This window comes from Panulirus ornatus, chromosome 19 (assembly GCF_036320965.1).
Source record: "Panulirus ornatus isolate Po-2019 chromosome 19, ASM3632096v1, whole genome shotgun sequence".
Classification (NCBI taxonomy): domain Eukaryota; kingdom Metazoa; phylum Arthropoda; class Malacostraca; order Decapoda; family Palinuridae; genus Panulirus; species Panulirus ornatus.
This window is the reverse complement of record NC_092242.1, coordinates 57531835-57548795: the sequence shown is the minus strand read 5'-3', so window position 1 is coordinate 57548795 and position 16961 is coordinate 57531835. Positions and strand designations below refer to the sequence as shown.

At 41.4% G+C, this 16961-nt stretch overlaps 1 protein-coding gene across 3 annotated transcripts in view; it reads right to left on the bottom strand.

The window, feature by feature from the left end:
* Nucleotides 1–16961, bottom strand: part of hiw (MYC binding protein highwire) — a 443394-nt gene that overhangs the window by 245340 nt on the left and 181093 nt on the right. For all 3 annotated transcript variants that reach the window (XM_071673952.1, XM_071673951.1, XM_071673953.1), the window contains exons 38-40: nucleotides 16635–16825; nucleotides 13476–13560; nucleotides 5085–5274 (exon numbers count right to left, since the gene is read on the bottom strand). In XM_071673952.1, coding sequence (XP_071530053.1) covers nucleotides 5085–5274; nucleotides 13476–13560; nucleotides 16635–16825 — 466 coding nt within the window. The remainder of the gene's footprint in view (nucleotides 1–5084; nucleotides 5275–13475; nucleotides 13561–16634; nucleotides 16826–16961) is intronic.

Genomic DNA, 16961 nt, shown 5'->3' with positions numbered 1-16961 from the left:
CTAACTGACATGACCAGCAGATGAACCCTGACCTTTGTCAATGTTGTTCTTACGAACCCTTCCTCTAGGTAAGCTTTCATACTATTACTAAACAGTCGAAACCAAGGCAACTAAAGGCAAGTGACAAACCAATGATTGAAAGTGTAAGAGCTTACCTAGAGGAAGGGATTACGACAATGTCAACTCAAGGTCTGGGTTCATCTGTTGGTCACTTTAGGCAGTGGAGACCACTGTGAATGGGTGGAGGCAGTAGGACAAGTGATCCAATCAGAGAGCAACACACCAAGGTGGTGTCCTGCTGAATGCTGGAATCAGTATCTCCTGAGGAAGACTGTTGAACAGTTGAAACGTTGAGATATGTCTCAGCTCTAACCAGTTTGTTTCCATACAATCCTCTTTTCCACATATATCATGTATGGATAGGATCACAATTTTGTGCGTGATCAAGATATTCCTATGAGTCCATGGGGAAAATGAAACACAATAAGTTCCCAAGTGCACTTTCGTGTAATAATCACATCATCGGGGAGACACAAGAGAGAAATAAAAGTCAGTTCATATACATCGAAGAGACGACGCTAGGATGCCATTTGGTAAACATGTGATTGTCGACAATCACATGTTTACCAAATGGCGCCCTAGCTTCGTCTCTTCGATGTATATCAACTGACTTTTACTTCTCTCTTGTGCCTCCCCTGATGATGAGATTATTACAAGAAAGTGCACTTGGAAACATATCGTGTTTCATTTTCCCTGTGGACTCATACGAATATATCATTTTTTTTGGCTTTGTCGCTGTCTCCCTCGTTAGCGAGGTAGCACAAGGAAACAGACAAAAGAATGGCCCAACCCACCCACATACACATGTATATACATACACGTCCACACACACACATATACATACCTCTACATCTCAACGTATACATATATATATACACACACAGACATATACATATATACACATGTACATGATTCATACTGTCTGCCTTTATTCATTCCCATTGCCACCCCGCCACACATGAAATAACAGCCCCCTCCCCCCTCATGTGTGCGAGGTAGCGCTAGGAAAAGACAACAAAGGCCACATTTGTTCACACTCAGTCTCTAGCTGTCATGTAATAATGAACCGAAACCACAGCTCCCTTTCCACATCCAGGCCCCACACAACTTTCCATGGTTTACCCCAGACGCTTCACATGCCCTGGTTCAATCCACTGACAGCACGTCGACCCCGGTATACCACATCGTTCCAATTCACTCTATTCCTTGCATGCCTTTCACCCTCCTGCATGTTCAGGCCCCGATCACTCACAATCTTTATCACTCCATCTTTCCACCTCCAATTTGGTCTCCCACTTCTCCTCGTTCCCTCCACCTCTGACACATACATCCTCTTGGTCAATCTTTCCTCACTCATTCTCTCCATGTGACCAAACCATTTCAAAACACCCTCTTCTGCTCTCTCAACCACACTCTTATTTTTATTACCACACATCTCTCTTACCCTATTATTACATAATCAAACCACCTCACACCACATATTGTTCTCAAACATCTCATTTCCAGCACATCCACCCTCCTGCTGCACAACTTTATCCATAGCCCACTCCTCGCAACAATATAACATTGTTGGGACCACTATTCCTTCAAACATACCCATTTTTGCTTTCCGAGATAATGTTCTCGACTTCCACACATTCTTCAACACTCCCAGAACTTTCTCCCCCTCCCCCACCCTATGATTCACTTCCACTTCCATGGTTCCATCCACTGCCAAATTAACTCCCAGATATCTAAAACACTTCACTTCCTCCAGTTTTTCTCCATTCAAACTTACCTCCCAGTTGACTTGTCCCTCAACCCTACTGTACCTAATAACCTTGCTCTTATTCACATTTACTCTCAGCTTTCTTCTATCACACACTCTACCAAACTCAGTCACCAGCTTCTGCAGTTTCTCACATGAATAAGCCACCAGCGCTGTATCATCAGCGAACAACAACTGACTCACTTCCCAAGCTCTATCATCCACAACAGACTGCATACTTGCCCCTCTTTCCAAAACTCTTGCATTCACCTCCCTAACAACCCCATCCATAAACAAATTAAACAACCATGGAGACATCACACACCCCTGCTGCAAACCTACATTCATTGAGAACCAATCACTTTCCTCTCTTCCTACACGTACACATGCCTTACATCCCCGATAAAAACTTTTCACTGCTTCTAACAACTTGCCTCCCACACCATATATCCTTAATACCTTCCACAGAGCATCTCTATCAACTCTATAATATGCCTTCTCCAGATCCATAAATGCTACATACAAATCCATTTGCTTTTCTAAGTATTTCTCACATACATTCTTCAAAGCAAACACCTGATCCACACATCCTCTACCACTTCTGAAACCACACTGCTCTTCCCAATCTAATGCTCTGTACATGCCTTCACCCTCTCAATCAATATCCTCCCATATAATTTACCAGGAATACTCAACAAACTTATACCTCTGTAATTTGAGCACTCACTTTTATCCCCTTTGCCTTTGTACAATGGCACAATGCAAGCATTTCGCCAATCCTCAGGCACCTCACCATGAATCATACATACATTAAATAACCTTACCAACCAGTCAACAATACAGTCACCCCCTTTTTTAATAAATTCCACTGCCATACCATCCAAACCCGCTGCCTTGCCAGCTTTCATCTTCCGCAGAGCCTTTACCACCTCTTCTTTGTTTACCAAATCATTTTCCCTAACCCTCTCACTCTGCACACCACCTCGACCAAAACACCCTACATCTGCCAATCTATCATCAAACACATTCAACAAACCTTCAAAATACTCACTCCATCTCCTTCTCACATCACCACTACTTGTTATCACCTCCCTATTAGCCCCATTCACCGAAGTTCCCATTTGTTCCCTTCTCTTACGCACCCCATTTACCTCCTTCCAGAACATCTTTTTATTCTCCCTAAAATTTAATGATACTCTCTCATCCCAACTCTCATTTGCCCTCTTTTTCACCTCTTGCACCTTTCTCTTGACGTCCTGCCTCTTTCTTTTATACACCTGCCACTCATTTGCACTGTTTACCTGCAAAAATCATCCAAATGCCTCTCTCTTCTCTTTCACTAATACTCTTACTTCTTCATCCCACCACTCACTACCCATTCTAATCTGCCCACCTCCCATGCTTCTCATGCCAGAAGCATCTTTTGCGCAAACCATCACTGCTTCCCTAAATACATCCCATTCCTCCCCCACTCCCCTTACCTCCTTTGTTCTCACCTTTTTCCATTCTGTACTCAGTCTCTCCTGGTACTTCTTCACACGTCTCCTTCCCATGCTCACTTACTCTCACCACTCTTTTCACCCCAACATTTTCCTTTTCTGAAAACCTCTACAAATCTTCACCTTCGCCTCCACAATATAATGGTTAGACATCCCTCCAGTTGCACCTCTCAGCACATTAACATCCAAAAGTGTCTCTTTCACGCGCCTATCAATTACCACGTAATCCAATAACGCTCTCTGGCCATCTCTTCTACTTACATACATATACTTATGTATATCTCTCTTTTTAAACCAGGTATTCCCAATCACCAGGACTTTTCCAGCACATAAATCTACAAGCTCTTCACCATTTCCATTTACAACACTGAACACCCCATGTACACCAATCATTCCCTCAACTGCCACATTGCTCACCTTTGCATTCAAATCATCCATCACTATAACATGGTCTCGTGCATCAAAACTACTAACACACTCACTCCGCTGCTCCCAAAACACTAGCCTCTCATGATCTTTCTTCTCATGCCCAGGTGCATATGCACCAATAATCACCCATCTCTCATCACCCATCTCCATCCACTTTCAGTTTTACCCATATCAATCTAGAGTTTACTTTCTTACACTCTATCACATACTCCCATCACTCCTGTTTCAAGAGTAGTGCTACTTCTTCCCTTGCTCTTGTCCTCTCACTCACCCCTGACTCTACTCCCAAGACATTCCCAAACCACTCTTCCCCTTTTCCCTTGGGCTTTGTTTCATTCAGAGCCAAAACATCCAGGTTCCTTTCCTCAAACATACTACCTATCTCTCCTTTTTTCTCATCTTGGTTACATCCACACACATTTAGACACCCCAGTCTGAGCCTTCAAGGAGGATGGGCACTCCCTGTGTGACTCCTTCTTCTGTTTCCCCTTTTAGAAAGTTAAAATACAAGGAGGGGAGGGTTTCCAGCCCCCCGCTCCCGTCCCCTTTAGTCGCCTTCTACGACATGTGAGGAATGTGTAGGAAGTATACTTTCTCCCCTATCCCCAGGGATAAGGAATATATCATGTATATGCAAAAATTCCAAAATCCAAAAAAATCCAAAATTCAAAACACTTCTGGTCCCAAGCATTTTGGATAAGGGATAGTCAACCTGTATTACCGGTACAAGCACATTCATTATGTTCATTCTTTGCTGCATGATATTTTTTCTATTTCATTTACAATTTCAACGCAAAATAAAATTCTATCTTTGTTGGTATGTACAGTTTTGCTTATGTAATGCATCAATCAGTCTTCTCTTTCAAAGCCACCACTCTGAAACAATGAGCTACCAGGTAATGCCTTCTGGATTTGTTTCTTCATAACGGCTGGCTGCTGGTGACTGTTGAGTCACCTATAACAGTTTTTTAAATCTAGACTGCTTGATTATTTTACTGCTAGTCAACTTCAGAGAAAAAATATTTTCTATACAAATTCAATATTTCTGATGTTATTTATAGACTTGCAATACACTGGCTGATCTATATTTTTCACAGTAACACTTCTGTCAGTCACTGCACTAGTTTTCTGGTTTTAGTTTGATCTCTACACTTCAACCTTCTCTTTGGAGCTGTTATTGACATGCGCTGATAATGCAGCTGGCATTGAGAGAGTGGGAAGGGGAAATGATAAGCATATATATGCAATAACAGCAACTCATGATCGAGAAAAAGAATCACCAAAGATATCTGCTTCATCAGTGAAGTGGTTCACCATGAACAATAATAAACATAAAACATTAATCATACCTGGTAAAATAACTGTCTGGTGAGGCCAGTTCTGAGTACCAGAGAATTTACTGAGAACAGCCCAATACGGAGATGGCCCACCATCCTGTCCCTGAGAAACTTGAGTGCTTCGATCCTGGCCCTCAGTAAGTCCTACCAGTCCTATATGGTTTAGACCAGCAACCTTGCCATTCTGACTTGGAATGTACACCTAGGAAACAAGTAGTATTACATCAAACATATCTTATAATTTGTTCTCCATAAGATCACACAATCCACAACTTATCATCATCATCTATCAATCATCATTCCTCTACCAGTCTACTTAATTCCCTTCAGAGCAATGCATATGACATCTTAAATGAGAGAAGCTAAATATAATTTGGTATCTGTGCGGGTAAAATAACATCATCCTGTATGAGAGATGTTTGGGATCTACTTGACACTCCTTAATGACTAAGTCATTGACTGTGGCAGCCCAATACATTACATATAACCTCACTATAGGCCTTTTTGAATAAGGAAAACACCTGTTTAATTTTTCCATGCCATATGAAAAACTTGTATTTTTCTAAAACACATACTATACAAGACAATAGGCTAGATCTGTACTTACGTGTATGATGAGGCTCACAGATGAATATTTTTTCAAATGAGTTATGGCCATCTACTTGGTCAACTCTGCCAGATGTATAATGCACACTTTGTCATATGACACAACGTATATGCACTTACTTTAATACACCAATTTTATTTTTTTTTTCTTTTTTTTTCATACTATTCGCCATTTCCCGCGTCAGCGAGGTACCGTTAAGAACAGAGGACTGGGCCTCTGAGGAAACATCCTCATCCAGCCCCCTTCTCTGTTCCTTCCTTTGGAAAAAAAAAAAAAAAAAAAAAAAAAAAAAAAAAAAAAAAGAGAGGGGAGGATTTCCAGCCCCCCGCTCCCTTCCCTTTTAGTCGCCTTCTACGACACGCAGGGAATACGTGGGAAGTATTCTTTCTCCCCTATCCCCCAGGGAATTTTATATTTCCATAAACTTATATGTATATGTAATTTCTCTGCTAATAATGGTATTTCTCCTGCCGCCAGTGACTGACGTTTTGGAAAAAGAATACTTCTCACATATTCCCTGTGTGTTATAGAAGGTGACTAAGGGGGGTGGAAGCGGGGGGCTGGAAACCCTGCCATTCCTGTGTTTCAATTTCTTAAAGGAGGAAACAGAAGAAGGAGTCAAGAGGGAAGTGCTCATCCTCCTCGAGGGCTCAGATTGGGATGTCTGAATGTGTGTGAATGTAACCAAGATGGGAAGAAATGAGAGATATGTAGTATGTTTGAGGAAAGAAACCTGGATGTTCTGGTTCTAAGTGAAATGAAACTCAAGGGTAAAGGGGAAGAATGGTTTGGAAAAGTCTTGGGAGTAAAGTCAGGGGTTGTGGGAGGACAAGAGCTAAGGAGGGAGTAGCACTACTCAAGAAGCAGAAGTTGTGGGAGTGTGTGATAGACTGGGAGAAAATAAATTCTAGATTGATGTGGGTATAACTAGAAGTGGATGGAGAGAGATGGGTGATTACTGGTGCTTATGCATATGGTCATGTGAAAATAGATCCTGAGAGGTAGGCATCTTGGGAGTAGCTGAGTGAGTGTGTCAGCAGCTTTGGTGCACAAGATCTGGTATTAGTGATGGGAGATATAAATGCGAAGGTGAGTAATGTGGCAGATGAGGGTACAATTAGTGTACAAGGGGTATTCACTGTGAATGGAAATGGTGAAGAGCTTGTGGATTTTTGTGCTGAAAAAAGACTGGTGCAATATTGGGAATACCTAGAAGGAAAGATGGTCGAAGGGCATTATTAGGTTATGTGTTAATTGACAGGCATGTAAAAGAGACTTTTGGATGTTAATAAGCTGAGAGGGGCAGCTGGAGGGATGTCTGATCATTATCTTGTGGAGGCAAAGGTGAAGGTTTGTAGAGGTTTCCAAAAAAGAAAAGAGAATGTCTGGGAGAAGAGAGTGGTGAGTGTAAGTGAGACTCGTGTGAGTAATGGAGTAAAGGAGACTTGTGTGAGTAAAGGAGACTCGTGTGAGGAAGTACCAGGAGAGATTGAATACAGAATGTCAAAAGATGGGAGCAAATAACATGAGGGGAGTGGGTGAAGAATGAGATGTATTTAGGGAAGCAGTAATTGCATGTGCAAGAGATGCATGTGGCATGTGAAAGGTGGGAGGTGGGCAGATTAGAAAGGGTAGTGAATGGTGGGATGAAGAAGTAAGGTTGTAAGTGAAAGAGAAAAGAGAGGCACTAGACAATACTTGAAAGGAAGGAGTGCAAATGACTGGGAGATTTATATGAGAAAGTGGCAGGAGGTCAAGAGGAAGGTGCAAGGGATGAAAAAAGGACAAATGAGTTGGGGTGACAGAGTATCATTAAACTTTCGGGAGAATCAAAAGATGTTTTAGAGGAGGTAAATAACATGCATAAGATAAGAGCACAAATGGAAATATCGGTAAAGGGGGAAAGGGGGAAGTGATAACAGGTAGCGATAAAGTGAGCAGGAGATGTAGTGAGTATTTTGAAGGTTTGTTGAATGCATTTGATGACAGAGTGGCAGATGTACGGTGTTTTGGCTGGGGTGGTGTGTGAAGTGAGAGAGTCAGGGAGAGTGGTTTGGTGAAGAGAGAAGAGATGGTGAAAGCCTTGCATATGAAATCCAGCAAAGCAACAGGTGCGGATGGTACTGCAGTTGAATTTATTAAGAAAGGGGGTGAATGTGTTGTTGACTGGTTGGTAAGGATATTCAATGTATGTATGGATCATGGTGAAGTGCCTGAGGATTGGTAGAATGCATGTATAGTGCCACTGTACAAAGGCAAAGGGGATAAGTTTGTGGAGTATTTCTGGAAAATTGTATGGAGGGTACTGATCAAGAGGGTGAAGGCAGGTACAGAGCATCAGATTTAGGAAGAGCAGTGTGGTTCCAGGAGTGGTAGAGGATGTGTGGATCAGGTGTTTGCTTTGAAGAATGTGTGAGAAATACTAAGAAAAGCAGATGGAATTTTATGTAGCAAGGTGCTGCAGTGGTCAAGATAAAGGACTTGCTTGATATTATGGGTCAATGACTTGACCAACCCACTGTGACTAGGGGGCAGATATTCATTCACAAGTAGCTCTTAACACCTTAGTTTCATCATGAAACAAACCTCCCTGAACGAGACACCATCACACAGACCAAGTTTCAGGAGCTTCCTGTCTATCAAATTCTCATCAAGGCCGAGAGGACAAAAACAAAGAAAATGGAGACTTCATCAGCTGATATTCATTCACAGGTTTGCATTTCCCTGAGCTGGAATCAGAGTTGCAAACTGTAACAGTGTGTGAACCCCTATCTCCTGTGAATATACTCCTGCCTGGGGCCTGTAAATCAAAAGCTTCCAAAAAACAGAAGTACAACCCTTACACAAAGAAAAACAATCAAAGGGAAAGAGGGATGGTTCGTCATTTGAACTTGAATGCTCTAATGGTGGCCTACATCAACTGATGTACTCATAGAAATGGGTGTACCACTGCAGCTGACGGATTAACTTTTCCCACCTCTTTTTTGAATAGCAATCTGACTTACCATTAGTAACCTACAAAATCTCTTCTGTCATCAGGAAGGCAAGTGAAAAAATTCTGCTGTCCTCAGTACATCCATAGCTAAAATCATAAATGCACAGCTGTACATCTGCAGGTTGTGCATATACAGTAACTGCACAAAATATGTAGATTGTTGGACAACTGAAGTGATGAGGAGAAACACTTATTGTATATATCTGATGGTAAGGAAAATAAAGAAATCTGTGACTCAGAGAGTGATTTAAGTGGGATTACAAAAGAAGGAGGGGGGCCAGCATGGGAGGCACCCACATTAACTTTGTGCTTGAGGAAGAAAGTATGCACTTAAGCACCTAATTTTCTCTGTGTAGTCCTGGGGTGTTGGTGGACTCAGGTAAAAAATATTAATAAAAATCCAGAAAATTTCCAGGGAATATCCCTATTATCTTCCCTATACATACTAACCTCTTGCTCCTCTTAACAGTGACTCTCTCCATATAAAAGAAGCTGGCAGTAGCCTCTCAGCTGATGCCTCACACTCACCTCGGACAAACTGCTAAAGACATGGAAGTCATCACCAGAACAAAGGCAGTACTTCCAAAAAAAAAAGGAATATTTCTAACCCTCCCCTCCTTGTATTTTTAACTTTCTAAAAGGGGAAACAGAGGAAGGAGTCACGCGGGGAGTGCTCATCCTCCTCGAAGGCTCAGATTGGGGTGTCTAAATGTGTGTAGATGTAACCAAGATGAGAAAAAAGGAGAGATAGGTAGTATGTTTGAGGAAAGGAATCGGGATGTTTCGGCTCCGAGTGAAACGAAGCACAAGGGTAAAGGGGAAGAGTGGTTTGGGAATGTCTTAAGAGTAAAGTCAGGGGTTAGTGAGAGGACAAGAGCAAGGGAAGGAGTAGCACTACTCCTGAAACAGGAGTGGTGGGAGTATGTGATAGAGTGTAAGAAAGTAAACTATAGATTGATATGGGTAAAACTGAAAGTTGATGGAGAGAGATGAGTGATTATTGCTGCATATGCACCTGGGCATGAGAAGAAAGATCATGAAAGGCAAGTGTTTTGGGAGCAGCTGAGTGAGTGTGTTAATAGTTTTGATGCACGAGACCGGGTTATAGTGATGGATGATTTGAATGCAAAGGTGAGCAATGTGGCAGTTGAGGGAATAATTGGTGTACATGGGGTGTTCAGTGTTGTAAATGGAAACGGTGAAGAGCTTGTAGATTTATGTGCTGAAAAAGGACTGGTGATTGGGAATACCTGGCTTAAAAAGAGAGATATATGTGTAAATAAATTATACATTTGCTGAGAGGTGCAACTGGAGGGATGTCTGATCATTATCTTGTGGAGGCTAAGGTGAAGATTTGTATGGGTTTTCAGAAAAGAAGAGTGAATGTTGGGGTGAAGAGGGTGGTGAGAGTAAGTGAGCTTAGGAAGGAGACCTGTGTGAGGAAGTACCAGGAGAGACTGAGTACAGAATGGAAAAAGGTGAGAACAATGGAAGTAAGGGGAGTGGGGGAGGAATGGGATGTATTTAGGGAATCAGTGATGGATTGCGCAAAAGATGCTTGTGGCATGAGAAGAGTGGGAGGTGGGTTGATTAGAAAGGGTAGTGAGTGGTGGGATGAAGAAGTAAGAGTATTAGTGAAAGAGAAGAGAGAGGCATTTGGACGATTTTTGCAGGGAAAAAATGCAATTGAGTGGGAGATGTATAAAAGAAAGAGACAGGAGGTCAAGAGAAAGGTGCAAGAGGTGAAAAAAAGGGCAAATGAGAGTTGGGGTGAGAGAGTATCATTAGATTTTAGGGAGAATAAAAAGATGTTCTGGAAGGAGGTAAATAAAGTGCGTAAGACAAGGGAGCAAATGGGAACTTCAGTGAAGGGCGCAAATGGGGAGGTGATAACAAGTAGTGGTGATGTGAGAAGGAGATGGAGTGAGTATTTTGAAGGTTTGTTGAATGTGTTTGATGATAGAGTGGCAGATATAGGGTGTTTTGGTCGAGGTGGTGTGCAAAGTGAGAGGGTTAGGAAAATGATTTGGTAAACAGAGAAGAGGTAGTGAAAGCTTTGCGGAAGATGAAAGCCGGCAAGGCAGCAGGTTTGGATGGTACTGCAGTGGAATTTATTAAAAAAGAGGGTGACTGTATTGTTGACTGGTTGGTAAGGTTATTTAATGTATGTATGACTCATGGTGAGGTGCCTGAGGATTGGCGGAATGCGTGCATAGTGCCATTGTACAAAGGCAAAGGGGATAAGAGTGAGTGCTCAAATTACAGAGGTATAAGTTTGTTGAGTATTCCTGGTAAATTATATGGGAGGGTATTGATTGAGAGGGTGAAGGCATGTACAGAGCATCAGATTGGGGAAGAGCAGTGTGGTTTCAGAAGTGGTAGAGGATGTGTGGATTAGGTGTTTGCTTTGAAGAATGTATGTGAGAAATACTTAGAAAAGCAAATGGATTTGTATGTAGCATTTATGGATCTGGAGAAGGCATATGATAAGAGTTGATAGAGATGCTCTGTGGAAGGTATTAAGAATATATGGTGTGGGAGGAAAGTTGTTAGAAGCAGTGAAAAGTTTTTATCGAGGATGTAAGGCATGTGTACGTGTAGGAAGAGAGGAAAGTGATTGGTTCTCAGTGAATGTAGGTTTGCGGCAGGGGTGTGTGATGTCTCCATGGTTGTTTAATTTGTTTATGGATGGGGTTGTTAGGGAGGTAAATGCAAGAGTTTTGGAAAGAGGGGCAAGTATGAAGTCTGTTGGGGATGAGAGAGCTTGGGAAGTGAGTCAGTTGTTGTTCGCTGATGATACAGCGCTGGTGGCTGATTCATGTGAGAAACTGCAGAAGCTGGTGACTGAGTTTGGTAAAGTGTGTGGAAGAAGAAAGTTAAGAGTAAATGTGAATAAGAGCAAGGTTATTAGGTACAGTAGGGTTGAGGGTCAAGTCAATTGGGAGGTGAGTTTGAATGGAGAAAAACTGGAGGAAGTGAAGTGTTTTAGATATCTGGGAGTGGATCTGGCAGCGGATGGAACCATGGAAGCGGAAGTGGATCATAGGGTGGGGGAGGGGGCGAAAATTCTGGGGGCCTTGAAGAATGTGTGGAAGTCGAGAACATTATCTCGGAAAGCAAAAATGGGTATGTTTGAAGGAATAGTGGTTCCAACAATGCTGTATGGTTGCGAGGCGTGGGCTATGGATAGAGTTGTGCGCAGGAGGATGGATGTGCTGGAAATGAGATGTTTGAGGACAATGTGTGGTGTGAGGTGGTTTGATCGAGTAAGTAACGTAAGGGTAAGAGAGATGTGTGGAAATAAAAAGAGCGTGGTTGAGAGAGCAGAAGAGGGTGTTTTGAAGGGCACATGGAGAGAATGAGTGAGGAAAGATTGACCAAGAGGATATATGTGTCGGAGGTGGAGGGAACGAGGAGAAGAGGGAGACCAAATTGGAGGTGGAAAGATGGAGTGAAAAAGATTTTGTGTGATCGGGGCCTGAACATGCAGGAGGGTGAAAGGAGAGCAAGGAATAGAGTGAATTGGAGCGATGTGGTATACCGGGGTTGGCGTGCTGTCAGTGGATTGAATCAAGGCATGTGAAGCGTCTGGGGTAAACCATGGAAAGCTGTGTAGGTATGTATATTTGCGTGTATGGACGTATGTATATACATGTGTATGGGGGGGGGGGTGTTGGGCCATTTCTTTCGTCTGTTTCCTTGCGCTACCTCGCAAATGCGGGAGACAGCGACAAAGTATAATAAAAAATAAAAAAAACATAAGCATACATTTGTAAGTAGAAGAGATGGCCAGAGAGTGTTATTGGATTATGTGTTAATTGATAGGAGCGTGAAAGAGAGACTTTTGGATGTCAATGTGCTGAGAGGTGCAACTGGAGGGATGTCTGATCATCATCTTGTGGAGGTAAAGGTGAAGCTTTGTAGAGGTTTTCAAAAAAGAAGAGAGAATGCTGGGATGAAAAGAGTGGTGAGAGTAAGTGAGCTTGGGAAGGAGACTTGTGTGAGGAAGTACCAGGAGAGACTGAGTACAGAATGGAAAAAGTTGAGAACAAAGGATGTCACATGAAAGTGAGTCAAGAGATCTGCACTGCAGATGAGTAAGCAATAGAAAGATGAGGAAGGCACCATTCACCAACATGTCAATGATGTTCCATACCTGAGGAGAATGTTGTACAGTTATGGGTTTCCATGAACAGGCATCTAATATCACTGTGAGCAAAGAGGGTGAAATCCTAGTCGATGCATCCTAATTTGGGGGTACTATAATGTTCTAACCTCCTTGCAACTAACTGCCCTCTCTGTAACATTACTAAGTCTCAGTCCAGATAATCAAAAGCCATTAGTCATTTAAGCACATTGAACATAATGAGAATATGTACAAGTTGAACAGGAGGATGTATGCATGAAAAAAATGAAGTGACAGGAAGAAGAAAAGGATGATAATCAAAAGTGTGATGAATGGAAAATGACAGCAATCATGAGGTGAAGTGGCCAAATGAATAAAAAAAAATCAACAGGAGTGTAGTATATATAGGGTTTGGGAGTATGTAGCAGAGAAGTGTGTTACTATGAGGAGTAAGGATATGCAGAAGGACAAGAAAATGTTGATGCTCTGCATGAACAATCCTATCAGAGTGTAGGATATGGTGCACTGGTAGCAGAAAGACACTGAATTATGAAAGATTTTTTCACAACATTTTATATATGCCTGTCACATTAATGAGGATTTATCCAAATTACAGAGTCAATTTCTGGCATGCTAAACAAAAAAGCATACAAAAAGAAAAGAAAAAAGTTTTACCTGCAAGGAATCTTCAGGTTGGGCTGTGCCACACTGAGGGTCAAATTCTAATGTCATCCACTGGACAGTGGCAGGGAAACTTACTCTGAAAAACAAATAAATCAATCAACATAAGGAAAGTAGCATTTTCCTCAATACTTGATGACTTAGGGTACGGATATATATCATCATGGTGACTGAAGAAATTGCCATGGGAACTAGTCAAACATTATACTGTCTGTTAGTTCAATACCAACACTAGCTGCTCACCCTTCCCTCAGGTTGCTGGTTTCCTAATCTCTAAACAAAAGTCTAGCTTAAACAAACTGGTCACTCAAGTATCAAACCTGCAGTGCTATTGGCACCAATCTATGCTTGCAGAGCAAGGTGTTTGTTATTGGCATCAACCTAAGAATATTATTTCTTACCACAAGTTGAATTCTGCACACACACTGTAAGTTCTGTATGGATACAAGGTATGGGGTTAGATAAGAATGTATGGAAGAAAGTGACTGTGTTCGATATGATATGCTTGAGGAAAATATGTGGTCTGTGGAGGGTTGATTAAGTAATGAAAGAGTGAAAGAGATGTGGTACTACGAAAGAGTATGGTTGACAAAGCTGAAAAAGGTGTGCTGAAACAGCTTGGATATACAGAGAGAATGAGTGAGAAGTTGACAAAGAAGATATATGTACCAGAAGTGCAGGGGACATGGAGAAGGGGAGGATCAAAATGAGACGGAAGGAGAGACTGAATTGGAATATGAGTGCTCAGAGCCTGAACATGCAGGAGGGTGAAAGGCACATATGGGACAGAATGATGTGGCAAAGTGCTATTGATATATACTAAACCCAAGCATATAAAGTAGCAGATTGAAACCACAGAAAGGGTTGTGAATAAGGGGCTTTGGCTGTCATGCATTACATATGAGAACTAAAGAATGAATGTAAGCAAATGAGGCTAATTCTTTCTCTGTTTCTAACACTATTGCACAGATGCTGGAAATGGAAAACAAACGTGATAGAAAAAAGATATACCTTATCTTACTTTCCTGCCCTAAGAGTAACTTCTATCCTTACGAGGTTCCTGCAACCCTCAAGAAGCTGGCCACATCCACTGGTCAGGACCAAAGGTGATAAAGTGTTGTGATGTGTGAGCATCTATATGTAGAATGTGCAGAGCTATTGAGTAATAACTCCTCGTTGTCTTCTTTATGGTTGTTGCATTATGGGCATGAAGGATCTTGGGACACGTTGAAATGTTTTGCTTTTGTTTTGATGTTACTAATGTTATGAATGAATGTTGTGTGTGTCTTATGTGACACCTTACAATGGTTGGAGTCTTGTTTGGAGAAAGTAACTGTCCATTTGAAGTGACTGGAGGGTGTGAGTTGGATTTATGTCTGTGTGGGGTTAAAAGAGTGATTGAGGACTTCTTTACAGATGCTAACATTCTTATCTGTGTGAGCTATTGCTCCAACTGTGTAATTTAGTACTGCATGTCTGATGTTCCTACTGTGGTGTCATAGTGTTTTGATGTAACTGTGAGGTCTGAATATGAAAGATCCTTGATGATGAGGTTTTCCTACGGTAATGGGAGGTCATGTAGGAAGAAACTGAAAAAAGGTGGAGACAGAATGCTCCTTGGGAGATTCTACTGCAGTTTGAATTTTCTGAGGAGACTCCATGGCAAGAAACTCTGGTAGAGTGGCCAGCTATGAAAATGGCCAACCACTTTTTGTCAGTGCTGTGGGGTTGCTGTCAAATATCTTTTGTGAGAAGATATGTCAAGGAACAGTGTCAAATGCTTTGCTGATGTCTACTGCCACTAGTATTGTATGGGAGTGGGCTTGTGGTTGACTGAATCCATCTAGGATGTGGTGTATGAGCTCAGTGTGTGGTGCAGTGGTAGAGTGCTTCAATCTGAAGCCATGCTTAGTGAGTGAAAATGAGATGCTTTCTTTGATTCTCTTGTAAATCATTTTTATTGTGAAAGTACTCTATTTGTAACTGAGAGCAAGATATGCTGTCTTGCCGCAATATTAATTTTGATGGAGAACAATTATTAGTTAAAAACAAGCTCATATAGTGGTAGTGATGACCACAGATGGAAGTGGCGTCACTAGAGTTAAAAGCAAAGACACGCAAAAGAGAACTGGAGGTGCACTCAACTGATGAATGGATGATTGCATGTGTACAGTAAACAAGAAGCACAAATGAACTAGCACTTATCCCATTACTGATGTATGAAGGTGAAACCTTAATCCTTCTAAGTTAAGATTAGTAGAAAATATGCAAATACTAAAGAGGAATGGAATCATGAGAATAGATAAGAATGAAGGTATCATTAAGAAGAAACATGGATGAATATCCTTCTAGATGATTTGGCCATGTTGATGAAAGCTTGGTCAAGATGATATATCAAACATTGGCATCATCCTGCTCTTTGGGAGCCATGTTTACGCTCAAGGCCATCAACATGTTCCATCAATTTTTTTTCCAAATGTAGCATGCAATATCATAATTCTAAAGCAATTTATCATGGTTGTTATAATTTATGTAAATATGATACATAAATTCAGTGTATTAACACAATGAAAATATCAATCATGAATAATAAAAGCTTTCATGATCGCTACCACTACCCAAAAATCTTGGTGTACCATGAAAATCCTGTGTGCCACCTTTGGTATGGGTGCCCAGGGTCACTGAACCATGATATATGAAGGTATACTGAAGATGCAGGGGATAAAATAAACTGAAGATGTGATGGACATTTACAAAGACTGATCTGTTTAGGACTAGAATGTATTTCAGATGATGACAGAGTGATGATTTCTGACTGTATCCAATGGATGCAATTTGCATGGGTGGGCTGAGATGTGAATGGTGTCAGCCTCACTTCTAGAATTAACTCAGTATGTAGAGTAAAAAATTAAGAAGTCCATCTTTTAGTGTGGAAGGTCATGTTTACTTGCACCGAAAGGACATAAAACTGATAATATATTAGTGAACTAGGAGGCTATATGTACCAGATCTACCTCATGTAAATGGGAAAAGAGTTTCAGTTAACTCACAGGCATTAACAGAGAGAGGCATATCTAACACCAGATATAAGGAAAAAACTAACCAGTGACTTAAAGGTGATAAAGAGTAAAATTTTCCCAAGATACACTTTACCGATAATTAGCGACAGCTGCTGGGCGGTAGGGATGGTCACTTTCCACCCAAGCATAATGATGACTGGTAGTAGTATGGCAATCCTCCACTGTCTCAGGAATAGCAGTTTGCTGTGTCACTAAACTAAGATTGTTCAAAGCAGCAACATGTGGCAGGATTTCCTGAATTAAGCCCAATACTGATACAGCACTCTGAAAGGGAAATTTCAATAAACACAATCAGCTCTAAACATTGCAGTAAGCTACTTGCATAATTATTCTAATCACTAACAGAACTAATTCTAAGTACACTAGTTCCTGGTATAAAACATGGTAGCTCATGAGGAAT